Source organism: Scaptodrosophila lebanonensis, unplaced genomic scaffold (assembly GCF_003285725.1).
Source record: "Scaptodrosophila lebanonensis strain 11010-0011.00,11010-0021.00 unplaced genomic scaffold, SlebRS2 tig00001410-arrow-pilon, whole genome shotgun sequence".
NCBI lineage: Eukaryota > Metazoa > Arthropoda > Insecta > Diptera > Drosophilidae > Scaptodrosophila > Scaptodrosophila lebanonensis.
This window is the reverse complement of record NW_022060738.1, coordinates 5,415,931-5,429,400: the sequence shown is the minus strand read 5'-3', so window position 1 is coordinate 5,429,400 and position 13,470 is coordinate 5,415,931. Positions and strand designations below refer to the sequence as shown.

General features: G+C 35.7%; 1 protein-coding gene across 1 annotated transcript; it reads right to left on the bottom strand.

Annotated features, from left to right (window-relative positions):
* Positions 1-5: 5 nt before the first annotated feature.
* LOC115630508 (mediator of RNA polymerase II transcription subunit 10-like) lies at positions 6-575 on the bottom strand. Its single transcript, XM_030527106.1, has 2 exons — positions 400-575; positions 6-344 (listed from the first exon to the last, which is right to left on the bottom strand). Exons 1-2 carry the CDS (start codon positions 528-530, stop codon positions 71-73), a joined length of 405 nt encoding a protein of 134 aa, XP_030382966.1. The 5' UTR covers positions 531-575; the 3' UTR covers positions 6-70.
* Positions 576-13,470: the final 12,895 nt, after the last annotated feature.

Sequence of the window (13,470 nt, the reverse complement as noted above, 5' to 3'; positions counted from 1 at the left end):
AAAATAATTGTTTGAATGTATGTCCTTCGATGTCAATTGTTGTAAGAATTGTTTCAATAATCAAAGATAGCTACTGAGTTGTTGTTCGTGCTCGGTATTGGTCGTATACATGCGGAATTGCTTTCTTCAACTCCATCAGTAAATGCAGTTTCAAGTTCTGGAAACGTCCCATTTTCTCTTGCATTGACATGTTCACCTGAATCGCTGCATCGGCCATAGCGCCGGTGTAAATTTCGGGACTTAAATCGTTGTCAATAAAACGAATTACATCGCTTGGCACATATACGTTATTGACTTCAGCACGGCGTTTATCAATATTGATGAGTCCTTTCACCAAATTGTGTCTGTGGAGTAGAATATTAGAATTTTGGAAACATTTATAATATTTCACATGCACACATTTTACGCTTGAAAACGCTGTGCGCAATTGCCTCAGGATTGAAGGCCAACATTTCGATTTCGAACATTGTCTCAATAAATTTCTCCAGATTTGTCTCAAGCGGAGATGTATCGTCTTTCGACCGATTCATGTTCACACGGTACGTTCAGTTTATTCCACTAAGTATAGTGTATAGGTCTGTTATAACTTTTCTTCGTTGTTGCTTGAGTTCAGAAAATCCGAACAATGACGTTTGGGCTGCCAACGCTTTTTAAGTACACATGTCAACTTGCCTTGCTGACATTTTTGACATTTTTAACGTCTAAACAAACCAAACATCAAAACGCTACAACGGTCTACTGGGCTGGAAGTATAACAGGCATAATATAAATATATTCAGGTTCTCCTAAGCCAGAAAAGGGTCAAATATATTATTTTTACTCGCCCGCTATTAGTGATTGTTCCATAGCCCTCGTAAAAATTGGGAATTATAAAAATTTTAAGAATGCATCCAAGTTATATTGATATGTGAATTGTAAAGGAAGTAATTTTCATTATAGCGGGAGAAAAAATTAAACTTGACCTTTCCCGAACTTGGGAGAATTTAGATACCAAGTCTGGTTATTCTAGTTGTTATGCTTCCTCTTATTCTAGCTCTTATGATATAAACAATATTATAATATTTCATACGATTCTACGTTATAAACGTGCTTCAATTTAGTAAATATTAAAACCATTTAACAACAATTTCTAAATGAGATGAGTAGAGCAAATAAAAATAACTGAGGAAATAATTTTGATTGATGCAGAAATTTATGCATTTATAAAAGGAGAAAGGACTAGATTGCTTACAAATTTATTTTTTCAGGGTTATGATAGACCGAAAGACCAATACACCGTGGCTGGGCGCGGTGGTTACAGAAGAATTTCATATCTTGTTTTAGAACATCCCAGAAATGCTAAAGTAAAAAAAAATTAAAAATTAATTAATTCTGATTTGAAACTCCCAAGATTAGTTTCAATACTTCATATACCGAATAAAGTTTTCAAAACGATTTTGTCGAAAAAAAATCATTATAAATTTTTGATATAAAAACTGCGGCATTTCAAACTCACAATATATACCTACATTTCGCAATATAATTAGCAGAAATCGATTTTAGACGAGCTTAAAATTTACGTCGCTATCGCAACTGGGGCCTAGCATAGCTCAGTTCGGTTCGAGCCACGGTGCTACCATCATCGCATAAAAATGTATTTCAAAAATACTTGCAAATTAAAAAAAGCTGCCTATGCCCTTAGCACTAGCTAGTTTTATAAACAATTTGAATGACAAGAGCATTCTGGTATTTCAAATTTTTTTGTTCAATTGAGGTCTTTCAAATTTGAAAACTTTACCATTTTCACTTTGGAATTCTTTGGAATTTGTAAAATAACCGAACGACAATTTTGGGCATGAAAATGTGAAGCATCAAAAACTGATCGCAGAAGTACTATATATATATTATTTATATAATCTCTAATTTTCACTTCGCAATTCAACTGATATTTTTGTTTCTACTTGGAAATACACTACATAGTTATACGAAAAGGATACGTTATCTTGTAAGTTAAGCGAAAGAATAAAATGAAATAATCAAATTATACTTATTAGAAAAGAAATAAATCCTTTAATTTCTAGTCTAATTAAATACAAGGTCATACAATTATGTTAAAATTATGGAACCAAGAACTGTGCAATTGAGAAGAGATAATTAGTTTAAAGGAGTAAATCTACCTTTGGGAATGTGTAAGGATGGATGTTACCACTAATGTACCACACAAAGTAATCGAGAAGGCCGTCACAATTAGCATGGCCAGAAGTCGCCTTTCTCCACGCCAGCCAACAGCGACTTCCAGTGAAAATTTCAGTTAATTTTCGCATGACTTTACATTCGTCGTTTCCTTTTGCTGTACTCGCAGTTGCCCCGCTGGATCTTTATTTTTGCTTGAGTCAACTTTGCATCCGTTGCGTGTATCCGAGCAGCGCAACTTTTTGCCTTTCATGCAGCCCCAACGTTGCGACGTCGACAACGTTTTTCTTGTCACTTGGCTTTATTTTTTGCGCTTGTGTCTTTGTAAACATTTCATTTTCATCAAGGTTGCGTTTTTAATTATTTTTCCTTTTCTTGATGCGCTGCGCTTGGTTCGCTTCTTCACTCGTTGGTTTTCGTCCATTCTTTTTTTCTCCTTTTTTCTATTTTTTTCCTATTATTTTCTTTTTTTAACATATTAGGTTCTGGCGTTTCTACATCATTTTGTGCTGCACATAATGTGTATAGTATGTGCGCAGCTCAGTAGGCAGCAGAACGAGTCTTACGCTAAGCATCTTTTTTCTCGCTCTATTTCAAAAGATTTTTTTGTTTTGTTGTTTTTGTTGCTGGCATTTTAACAGCGGGCCCAGTTGATGAGCTTTTCACGCACTGTAGGCGCAGCACAAAAAGTCAAGCAGGCAAGTTAATGTGATGGGCGTGCCGGGCCAAGGCGAAAGCGTGCTCCTATGTATATGTATATATGTATGTGTGTGTGTGTGTGCGGGGGTGTGTGTGTGTGTGTGTGTTTGGGTGTGCAAATGCTGCTGGTCGGGTCGCGCTTACAAAAGGCCATGAATACGAGTGGTTTACTTTGGAGATTAGTTTATCTAAAGTTAATGAGGGTTAAAACTAATAGGCGAATGGCTTAATTTTTAATTATGAGACTCGCTTTTCGTTACGGCTTTTCCCCATTGTCTATGGTTTTCTTTTCTTAGATTTTTGTGGTTTTTGCATTTTGGTGTCGAGGCATTTTATTTTGTCAGCGCTTTTATATCATTTTGACACAGAGCCCCAGGCAGAGAAGAGGCATGTTTTATGTTATGGTGGCGACTTCAATTTGAAATAGGCTTAGTAGTACAGTCTCCTTTACATAAACAAATACATACTGTAAAATAGAGGCAAGTTAGTTAGAGCAGGTAATTAAAATTTGTAATTTACTCCCAAATAATGTATTGATGCTTGGGGTTTCCGATTCCAAACGACGCGGTTTGAATGACTTTTCTAAAACTGGATTTTTAGATCTTTTGCATCTATTGCGGCATACAGAACAAGTAAACATTTTTTTTTTGAAATTGTTAATATCTGTTGAGTTTGTGTGTCTGTTTTATTCGATTTCGTTTGCAAGCTTTTGTTACATCGCGATGTATTGAAAGCATCTTTGAGACTTTTTTGCAATATGTAATGTTGATATACTATATAGTTTATTTAATCAGTTTATTTATCAGGTTTCAGAAAAAGTATTGAAGTTGTTACGTTATTATTACTTCTTAGGTTGACCTTGACAAGGTATTGAGTTTAGAAAAAGTAAGACTTCACGTCAAAATTGACAGATTAATTTCGTGTCGAAAGAAAAGGGCCTGTTCATGTATGTATAAGAATTACATATTCAATATTCAGAATGTCTTACATACGTATAATAAATTCCAAGAATAAAAAAATAAGCAAGGCCCACTCGACTTCAAGAGTCGATCAATTGGAAAAAAGATGAACATGACAGGCACACATATTTATAGCAAATTGGATTAATCTGACAACCAAAGTGGTCCATTTCAACAAAATATGTTTTTATAGCAATAAATTGGAGAATGTAAAAAATGGTTATTGCTGAACCCTTGCGGTTCAAAGATCGCTTAAAGTACGCGAATACTTCGCCTTAGCCTTAAACTTGTCCAATTGCTGTACAAAGTATATTATAACTATCTCTTCTATTAGTTATAAGGTTAGTAAGGCGCCACATTCGCCATATTCTTGTCGTACAATATGGCGTTTGTAGGAAATTGGAGAATGTAAAAATTAGTTACTGTTGAAAGACGCGAGTCGTTATAAAAGTATGCGAATACTTTATCGTAGCTTTAAACTTGTCCAATCGCTGTACAAAGAGTACTATAACTATCTCTTCTACTAGTTATTTGACTTTAAGGCGCGACATTTGCCATCGCACTTGTCATACAATATGGCGTTTTATTAGTTTCCTGTGCATTAGCTGGCGGCAGAATTTAGGCCCCATCTCACATTTCACTATATAAATTGCCGTCCGGTGTTGCTGTCAAGTTGTCAAGTAACAGGGAACGTAATATATTTTTCAATTAAAAGCAGCCGGTCAGCTGAGCTCGGTGCACAAAGTTTGTTGTCAACTCTGCGTAAAGAAAATACTTCAAACGCACGATTTATTGAGCACATGATGCGACAACAATTGAAAAATTTGATTTGCTGTGCAGAAACTTTCAATGGTGAATGTGAGTTTAGGTGAAATATGATTTAGCTTCAAAACGAATGCAGTCATGTACATACTTAGTATACACGTGTGTACATACACAGATGAGTTGTGTGTGGATCTTGGAAAGTGGCAGGGGCAACAAGGCAATCAAGCACAGCTTGTGCCAAAGGCTTTGGGAAATTTATGCGAACAACCCTTGAACCCCATCGCTAAATTATTTTTTAATTTCTTTCTTGTTGGCTAGGCCTAAGAAAACTTTTTGCCGAAAACAACCAACAACATAATAATCAAGTCAATAAAAAAGTCATAAAAAAGAAATGTTGTAAAGGCCAAGTGACAGCGTCAAGCATGTTCTGTATAACTGCAAATACGCGTATGTGTGAGTGTGTGCTTGTGTACGTGTATGGGTGGAATGCCTGGCGGGCGTCAAGGCATTTTCGACCGCACACAAACAAAAATGAACGACATGCCATAGACAAATATCAAACAAGACGCCAGGACGCACAAGGAACAAGGCACAAGCCACAAGGCGAACTTGTAGAGCGATAAAGCAGACAATAAAAACCACCGAGCATAATAAAAATTACATTTTATTTTATTTGTGTGTGTGTGTGTGTGTGTGTGTGTTGTGAGAAGACATTTTTAAATAGTCCAAGGCACGCACGTCAACAGGCAAGCCCCCATGCAACCCCGCAGACGCTGGAGTCTTCAGCTCACAAATTACAGCAAGATATTTGTCCTTTGATTGTGTGGGCGGCCGCACGCTCTCCTGCGTCTGTGCCAGCACCCGAAGTTGCAAGTTTTGAATAATGTGCCCCCTCGTCAACCCCTGTCCGTACTCCAGCGTTTGCTGCCTGGCCGAAAATAATGACTCCCTCGTGTGCTGCTGCTTCTGCTTCTGTTGCTGCTTCTGCTGGCCATGGCCCAGGCACAATTTGTGGACATTTAACTGTTTCTAATAATTATGCAAATGTGTGTCACTTAATGCCACACTTTTGTGGGAGTAATGTGCTGGTCGCACCAATTCCTCTCTGTGCAATTATGTGCTGGATATAATCAAGTGATGTTCGCCCACTCCACAAGTCTGCGGCACTAAATAAAGAAAGAAAGCGGCGCCACTTAAGGCGGTCCATTGTCAATTTTAATGATGCGCCGCGCTGAAAAATGAGACAGGAAAGTTGGACGGAGTTTAACTATGGGGAATACGGGTCTGTCTAAGTGTTGCCTCCAAATTATGCTCGTTATTACAAATTAAATGTCAAAAAATTTCCATAGAAAATTAATGCAATGCGCTTGATGAGGTCTGAAGCTTGGCCTAAACATTTCATATCAAAATAAGGCGAGGCATTTTTATGAGCATTGATATACGCATTTTCTCAGCCTGAGCTCGAAATAACTTTCAACATTTTTTATAGGACTATACTAATACATATTGGTGGTATTATTACCATTAATATTTATTTACTTTTTAAAAGCCATTTCTTAAAAAATGCATTTAAATTAAACATTGAAGAGTAGTTAGAGGGATTCAGGTCTAGGTCTTTTTATGATATATAAATGGGTGAAAATTTAATTTTAGATATAAATAATTGGTTAAAATGTTCACTTTGTAAAATTTAGAAATATTGTATTATTATTTAAAAGTTTAAGTTATTTTAAAATGTCCTTCTTATTTGAATATTTTTGTCTACTTAATACAACCAATGTCTACTTTTAGAAATAGAATAACAAAAAAAAACGTATACATTAGCAACAAAAACTGATTGGCTATAAAATATTTAAATCTTTTTATTATGAGAAAAAATTGTTGATAGATATTTGTTATATTTATGGCCTGTTTCCAGGCTGTCTGGCAAGGTCTTCAGGTTCAGATTTTTGACTGGAATTTCTTTATAAAGTCAAATTTATTAAACAATAAAAATAAACAAATTTTACTTCAAAATGGCATATTTCTGAATTCCATTTAATAGTTTATAGCTGTTTAAAATAGTTCCCACTTAAACACGATTGTATGCAATTTTATATACAGTGAGCATTTCTATAGCTGGTTTTCAATTTAATTTAAATAAAATAGTTAAAGAAACCGGCTATATAAAAACCTAAGTACGAGTATATAAGAAACTGAATATACTAATTCTAAATTTATTTTTATTAATTGTGTCACTTATCAGATAGTTTTCTTTCAATTCAATTTCACATCCTGTTTCTCTAAATGGCGGCATCATTTCACTTTTGGGCTACTTCTAATCGTCACATAAAGTGCAGCATCCGCCTCTTGCAATTACCCCAAGCCATGCAATATCGTCAACATCTTTCCCTAAACTACTCATTAGTCTTACAAGGACTGCACACACACACACACACACATACTCATATATGCACGTTCGAGTAACGCCCAACTAAACTCTATTGTTGGTGGCATACTCGTTCACAACTTTCCGCTGCCCACTTTCGACATTGTTGTGTGCTGGTCCGCTTGAGGCAAGTCCTTAGCAGTCCTTGCTTCGGGCACTGCATACTTGTCAGCGACGCCGCCGCATTTTAAGTGCTGCAAAAAATCCCTTTTTATGAATGGCACCCTCTTGCATTTGCATATTAACGGCTTGTATGCCTAATATGTGCACGCTGCTCGTCCCTTGTATTTACATAATAATTTTATGGTTCGCTGCAGTGGAACAGGAAGACTGTGGTCGCGCCATTGTTTGGCCAAGAGGTGGCAAGACGGCGCAGATATTTCATGCGCGCTCTAAGCGCCATAATAGCACACACACACACACACACACATATATAGACACATACTTAAAGCAGTCACAGCAGGGCGCAACAACGTCTTGGCATTTACAGAACTTTCCATACTTTATATACTCGCACTCATTGCAGGAAAGTTATGCAATGCAGGTGATCGCATGTCGAGAGGCTTAGCACTTCGATAAAAAATGGTTGAATTTCGCATTAGAATTCAGGACTATGAATCCCGTTGCTCACCTTCAATTCAAATGTAGGCCAATTTTTTTAAGTGTTGCTACTGCTAATGAACTTTGCACGAGCGTTGCGTCGAGAATTGTGTGGAGTCAGCAATCTAAAATTTTAATCTGATTGTCATTCCCATTTGGCAGTTTGATCTTAATCGTACCACCTATAAAAATAACGCGCCTAGGTATAACATGTCTCATGTTGTTCGGTCTGATACTGGGAAAAAAATGTGCAGCAGTCTTTCAATAGCTTTGAATAGAAGGTCTGAACTGATGAGAAGCAAACCTTGGCCTAAGTTGATTGCAATATATTTCTATATTCTAAAATAAAAAGAAATTATAAATAATTTGTAGTGCCCACAACTGTGTCGTTACTTTCTCAATTAAGTTTTACTATATTAAATAAAGCCCTACCCTTTCATAGGTAGATACGAGTATCTAATTGCATGGACAATTAAACATTTATGTATAAACAAGGCCATTTGATGCTATATATTGAGGACCCTACCCTCAAATTAAAAAGAACTGAAAATATATATATACTGCATATTTTGTTTTTTTCTTACCCTTTTCACAAATTGAGCAGAGAGAAGGATCCTGCGCGGAACAAGGCATAAAGTTCACATTTAAATACATATATAAGCATACAACAGGGAAAATTGCAAGGGAAGTGCAAGCAATTTTATAATTATGCAAGCGAAAAAATTTCTTTGTGTGACACAAGCGCAGAGTCAAGCATATACTACAAAGTGTGTAATTATTTTTTCTTAGCAATTTTTTACTTTAGAATTCTTTACATGGTCGCAGTCTAAGTGCGCAATTATTTAGAAATATTCCTTTTTTTGACTTTAACACTGTTAACAATTGCAATTGTTTAATACACTGCCTTGTTTTTGGATCGCATAATAAGATTTTCTATTAATCTGTTGAATGAAATAAAAAGGTAATCTTAATTGTACAGTTTTTTATTTCAAATAATTTGTAGAGAGAAAGGAAGCAGACCCATAATTGTTTAATTATAAGCTTTTACAACTTTTTAATCCAAAGAATAATATAAAAAGTTATCAAAGAGAGCGACCTGTGAGCAGTAAAATTATTGACAATATAATTGAAGATTTTCAATAAACTAAATGCATATATTAAGAAAAAAAGTTTGCATAGTTTAAACAACAAAATGCAAATAAATTGCGGTGCATTTAATGTTCTAGCTATGATGAATGATTTCCTTGCCTTATTTTAAGTTTCCATGTAAAAGCGAAAATTGGCCTATAAATGGCAAAATAATTACATGGCAGCTAAAAGGCTAGCAATACAGAAATCTTAATTACTGTAGGCGCTTGGTCAAAAGTTAAATAATGCGTAAACTTTTGTGACATTAATGCTTTTGATTTAATAATTTCGCAGCGCTTTAATTAAATTTTTGGTCAACGCGAAACACAAGACGCAAAACACAACTCACAAGCAAATAAGGCAAGATAAGGCGCCGACGCCATGAATAAATTTTGGCAGCTCGGTTATCAGTCAAGTTAAGATTTGTATGTATGTACAACCCTTTGCCATTTGTGCCCAAATGACTAAAATACGTAAACCAAAGAGCTTGTAATCTTAATTATATATTAAAAAGTGTATGTCGGCAGCAATGGGTTGATGTATTGTGGGGATAAGAGGCTGGTGACCGTCACACAAAAGCGCCCGGCGGCTGCCAAGGCAGGAAATGAATGAATTTTTCAGTGGTATAATCCTACAATGCGCCACGCCACAACCACAGCTTCGCATCAAGCCACCGCGTGACCTCCCTTTTGGCCCAACAGAGTTGTCATAAAATATTGTCTGCTGAGAAAAGAAAAACTTTTCAATGCTCTGCGCTAACACTTGTGCAAAGGCAACACACACACACACACAGCCGCCAGTCAAGGCGACACCACCACTGCCTCAGACTCTGGCAAGTGTAAGACATTGAAGTGTATAAGAATAAGTGTTGGGATTAGGCGCTTGACTTGAAAATTTTATAAAATAAAATTTTTGCATAAGCTCTGCTGGGAAGCTAACGCACTACCATGCTGTGGTTCCGACTAGAGATGAGAGTGGATGCTATTTCCAAAAAGAACCTTGAATTTAAAATGATTAGAACACGCCATTAATTACAAAATTTGTCTTTTCTATGACTATATTGCAAAAAAAAAGAAAACAAATTAATTAGCTATATTACAAAATTTAATTTTAAACATTTGACGAAATTCTGAAGCTGGTAGAGGGGGAAAAACTGGTATTGCCTGGAGATGAGTAGAGTCTACATACCAAGTTTGGTCAAATCCCGGTGTTCATCCAAAATGGCGGACGGATAGACGGATATATCTAGACTCTACATCGATTTGTTTCGTCATTCTAATAATGAATACATAGACTTTATGGGGTCGGAGATACTTCCTTCTCCCAATTACTTTGCACAAACTCTTTTTACGCTTCGGCTTCTATGCTTAAAAGTTAATAAATCTTTGAATAAATATCCATTGAAAATGATATTTTTTTAATCAAAATTACTTTTTCCTGCTTTGTAAACAGAAACATATATAACTTCAGTTTTCTGAGAAGAATTTTCCAAAAAAAATACGCTTAAGTAAACTTTTATGTATAAAGAAAATTGGAAAAGAGTCTCGATATATTCTTTTAAAGTTGATGTAGTTGGACTGAACATAGCAGTATTACTCGTGCTAGAGCACGCATCATTCTCATCTCTAGTGTGAGCTGCACGAAGCGGACGAATCGGGGAAAATGGAAGCTCAGCTAAACGCGGTCTCTCCCACCACTTGCTGGGCGTATTGTGGTGGGGGACAGCCACTTGGCCAACGGGGTAAATCACGCATTTAATTCCAAAACATTTAACAGTTTTTGGCTCTTATCTAATGCTTTACAAACCATTTATATGATGATTAGCGCAAAGTGTTTTGCGGCATTTGTGCTGTTGTGCTTATGCGCGACATTCTCCCTCTCCCTCTTCATGGTTTTTGTTTTTTTTTGGTGGTCTAGTATGCAAAAAAGTCAGTGGGACAAGCCATTTTTGGGCGCGCTCGTAAATGTTGGCAGTTAAATATCAGCGAAAAATGTTTAAAAACGGTTATTTATGGCACAAAATAAATAAAAACACTGGGTAGAGTGGCATTTTAGATTGCTGTTATTTAACTTTAGAACATTGAAACTAAATACAGTTAGATATAATCTACCATAAAATTTGTTGTTATGTAGAGCAATTTAGATGTATTTTTTGAACTTTTTCGCGCAAATAAATGCGTTAAAACTGTCGCAAATGTTTTTATAATGAACATTAAGCACAACTAAAATACATATATATTTTTCCAATTAGCAATAATTAGGGAATAACAAATGCTATAAATAATCACATACGATAATAAAAGCACTTCTTCTTTATTCAACCGCTCAATTAAAGCGCAATCTGATGAATTATAGTACAATGCAACAAGTATTAGCCGTCGAGAGAAATACCACTGCCGCGTGCAAACTCTTTCTATACACTATACTTTACATAGATATATACGATAAAATAAAGGGAACAACAGAATATAGAGAACTGTAGAACATGGACAATCAACTAACAAAACATCCAACACGTGCGTGTTTCTTCATTCTTTCTATTACAAAATCATCGAAAATGTCTGTTACTCCAACTCTCATTGGTGATCAAATTATATTATCATAATAAAGTAACGAATGTTACCATCTGCATGCATTATAGAATTCATAAATTGTGTTGTTAGTTGTCCACTATTCGAGTGTGTATCTTATTATATATGTACATACATATTTATATTTTATAATAATATAATAGAATAATAGAGTAATGTAGTTATATAATTCTTTTTATGAGCTGTGAACATATATTTTCTCATGAAGCTCCATTAAAATCGTGCAAAAAAGATATACGTTAGTATCATCTACTTTTTTTCTTATTACAATATTTTTCATGTATAGTGCCTCAACATAAAATAAATCGGTACATTGTATATTATAGGAACGATTCGTGCAGAAAAGTTGAACGACCACCGGAGATGTACAGAGAGAGGAGAGTACAGGGTAACGGGCTGGACTTGGCTGGCGCGACTTCAACGTTTTACTCTTGATATCCCGTTCCCAAAGGGTAAAAGTAAAAGAGATCTGAAATATATTTCACTACAAATATTCGAATTACAATGTACAAGTACATACATACTATACGAGTTGTATTACCATTCATCTGTCTCATTGCCTTTGCCAACCATTTTAAAAACGTTTTGTAAGATATGGGTACATCTTTTGCTGCATATTGGCTCATTTGTTTAATTTAATATCAATCAGAGTGCTGCTTACATTACATCCGCACTATACTCGTGAGTGCAAATCTGAACATTAGACTGGTCTTATTTCATTTTCTAATTGTAAGCTTTCAATCCGAAGGACGGATTTAGCTCACCTAAATTTTTAACAGGCAAAGGACTTGTAGAAGCCATCTTATTCTTATTGAAATATGGTAGACATCAGTCCTTTTTAAATGTAATGATCTATAGTATTTGCTATATTTATTTTGTTGTAACTATTTGCGTATTTTAGTCTATTCTTAGATTTCTAATTCTCCTTTTATCAATCAGTATTGGCATATATATGGCTATATATAAAATATTAATAACAGGCTCCAAAGTATTAATAACATAGCCCAAGTGAGAGATATTTATTACATTAGTTTAAAATTTTATACACAAAATATTAATAACAGGCTCCATAACAGACCGCCCAAGTGAAAGATATTTATAAAATTAGTTTAAAAGAAACCATTTTTTATAGAAGAAGCCTTAATCTTTATCCAGGTATAGGTACTTAGGTATCGCGTGTATGCGTGATATCAGAGCGAAGATTTGTTTGATAAAACTCAATTGACTGCCATTTTCTTTTAAAATGGTTTGAGGAACTAATAAGGATAATATTTTCGACAGCAATCTATGAACTTTTATCGCTTGACGCCATTACTGAAAGTGCCGTTATGCCAAAAGGTTATAATCCGCCTAATGTAGGGATATGCATGCATTTTCTCCCTGCCATTTCATTTTCAATTTACTGAGCGCATTAATCAGCATTCGATTTGAATCTCATTATTAGCGCCCACCGTGCGAAAAAATAGCAACCAGCGCACGATTCCATCCACACGCAATAAATATGGAAGCAAGGAATTGTGAGAATTTTGTTCTGGTTCCTGCAACGAACAGAATTAGTTGTTGTTGTAGTTGTTGTTGCTGCTGTTGATTCTGATGTGGATCGTCCTCGTTGTGGTGTAATGTGCCACAATTACTTACCGTCCAGCTTTGTTGGTACAATATAACGGTAAAATTAGTATGCCTAGGCATGAAAATCATTAGACCAAAGACAAATGCCGAGCAAACGGCACAAGTAACAAAAACAAAAACAACAGCAACAGCAACTACAGCTAGGCTGAATGCGGTTGCTGCTCCTGCCGCTGCATTCGTGGGTGTCACTAATTAAATTATATAACAAACAGCCAGCACTCAGCTCAGCTCTGCTCAGCTCAGCTCATACGTATGCATGTGTGGGTCCGTTTGTGGTTCTGGGTCTACGAGTATGTGGGTTGGTGCGTCTGTTCGTCAGTGTGTGTGGCACTCGCCTCAAGCGTAATTAAAACGTGCCTAATGCAATAAATTACTGACTGGTTTGCTGCCTCATGTATAAGCAACTTAAGTTAATTATTATCAACAGCACTTGCAAGAAATTGACGACTGTCCTGCAGCTTATAAAAAAAAAAAACCAGAAAAAAAGGGGGAATCACCA

Excerpts from the sequence above, each read along its gene's own strand:
- LOC115630508 (XM_030527106.1), bottom strand. The coding sequence starts at position 530 with ATGAATCGGTCGAAAGACGATACATCTCCGCTTGAGACAAATCTGGAG. Across the intron at positions 345-399 it reads AGCGTTTTCAAGCGTAAAAT|ACACAATTTGGTGAAAGGAC; the intron begins GTGTGCATGTGA and ends TCTACTCCACAG.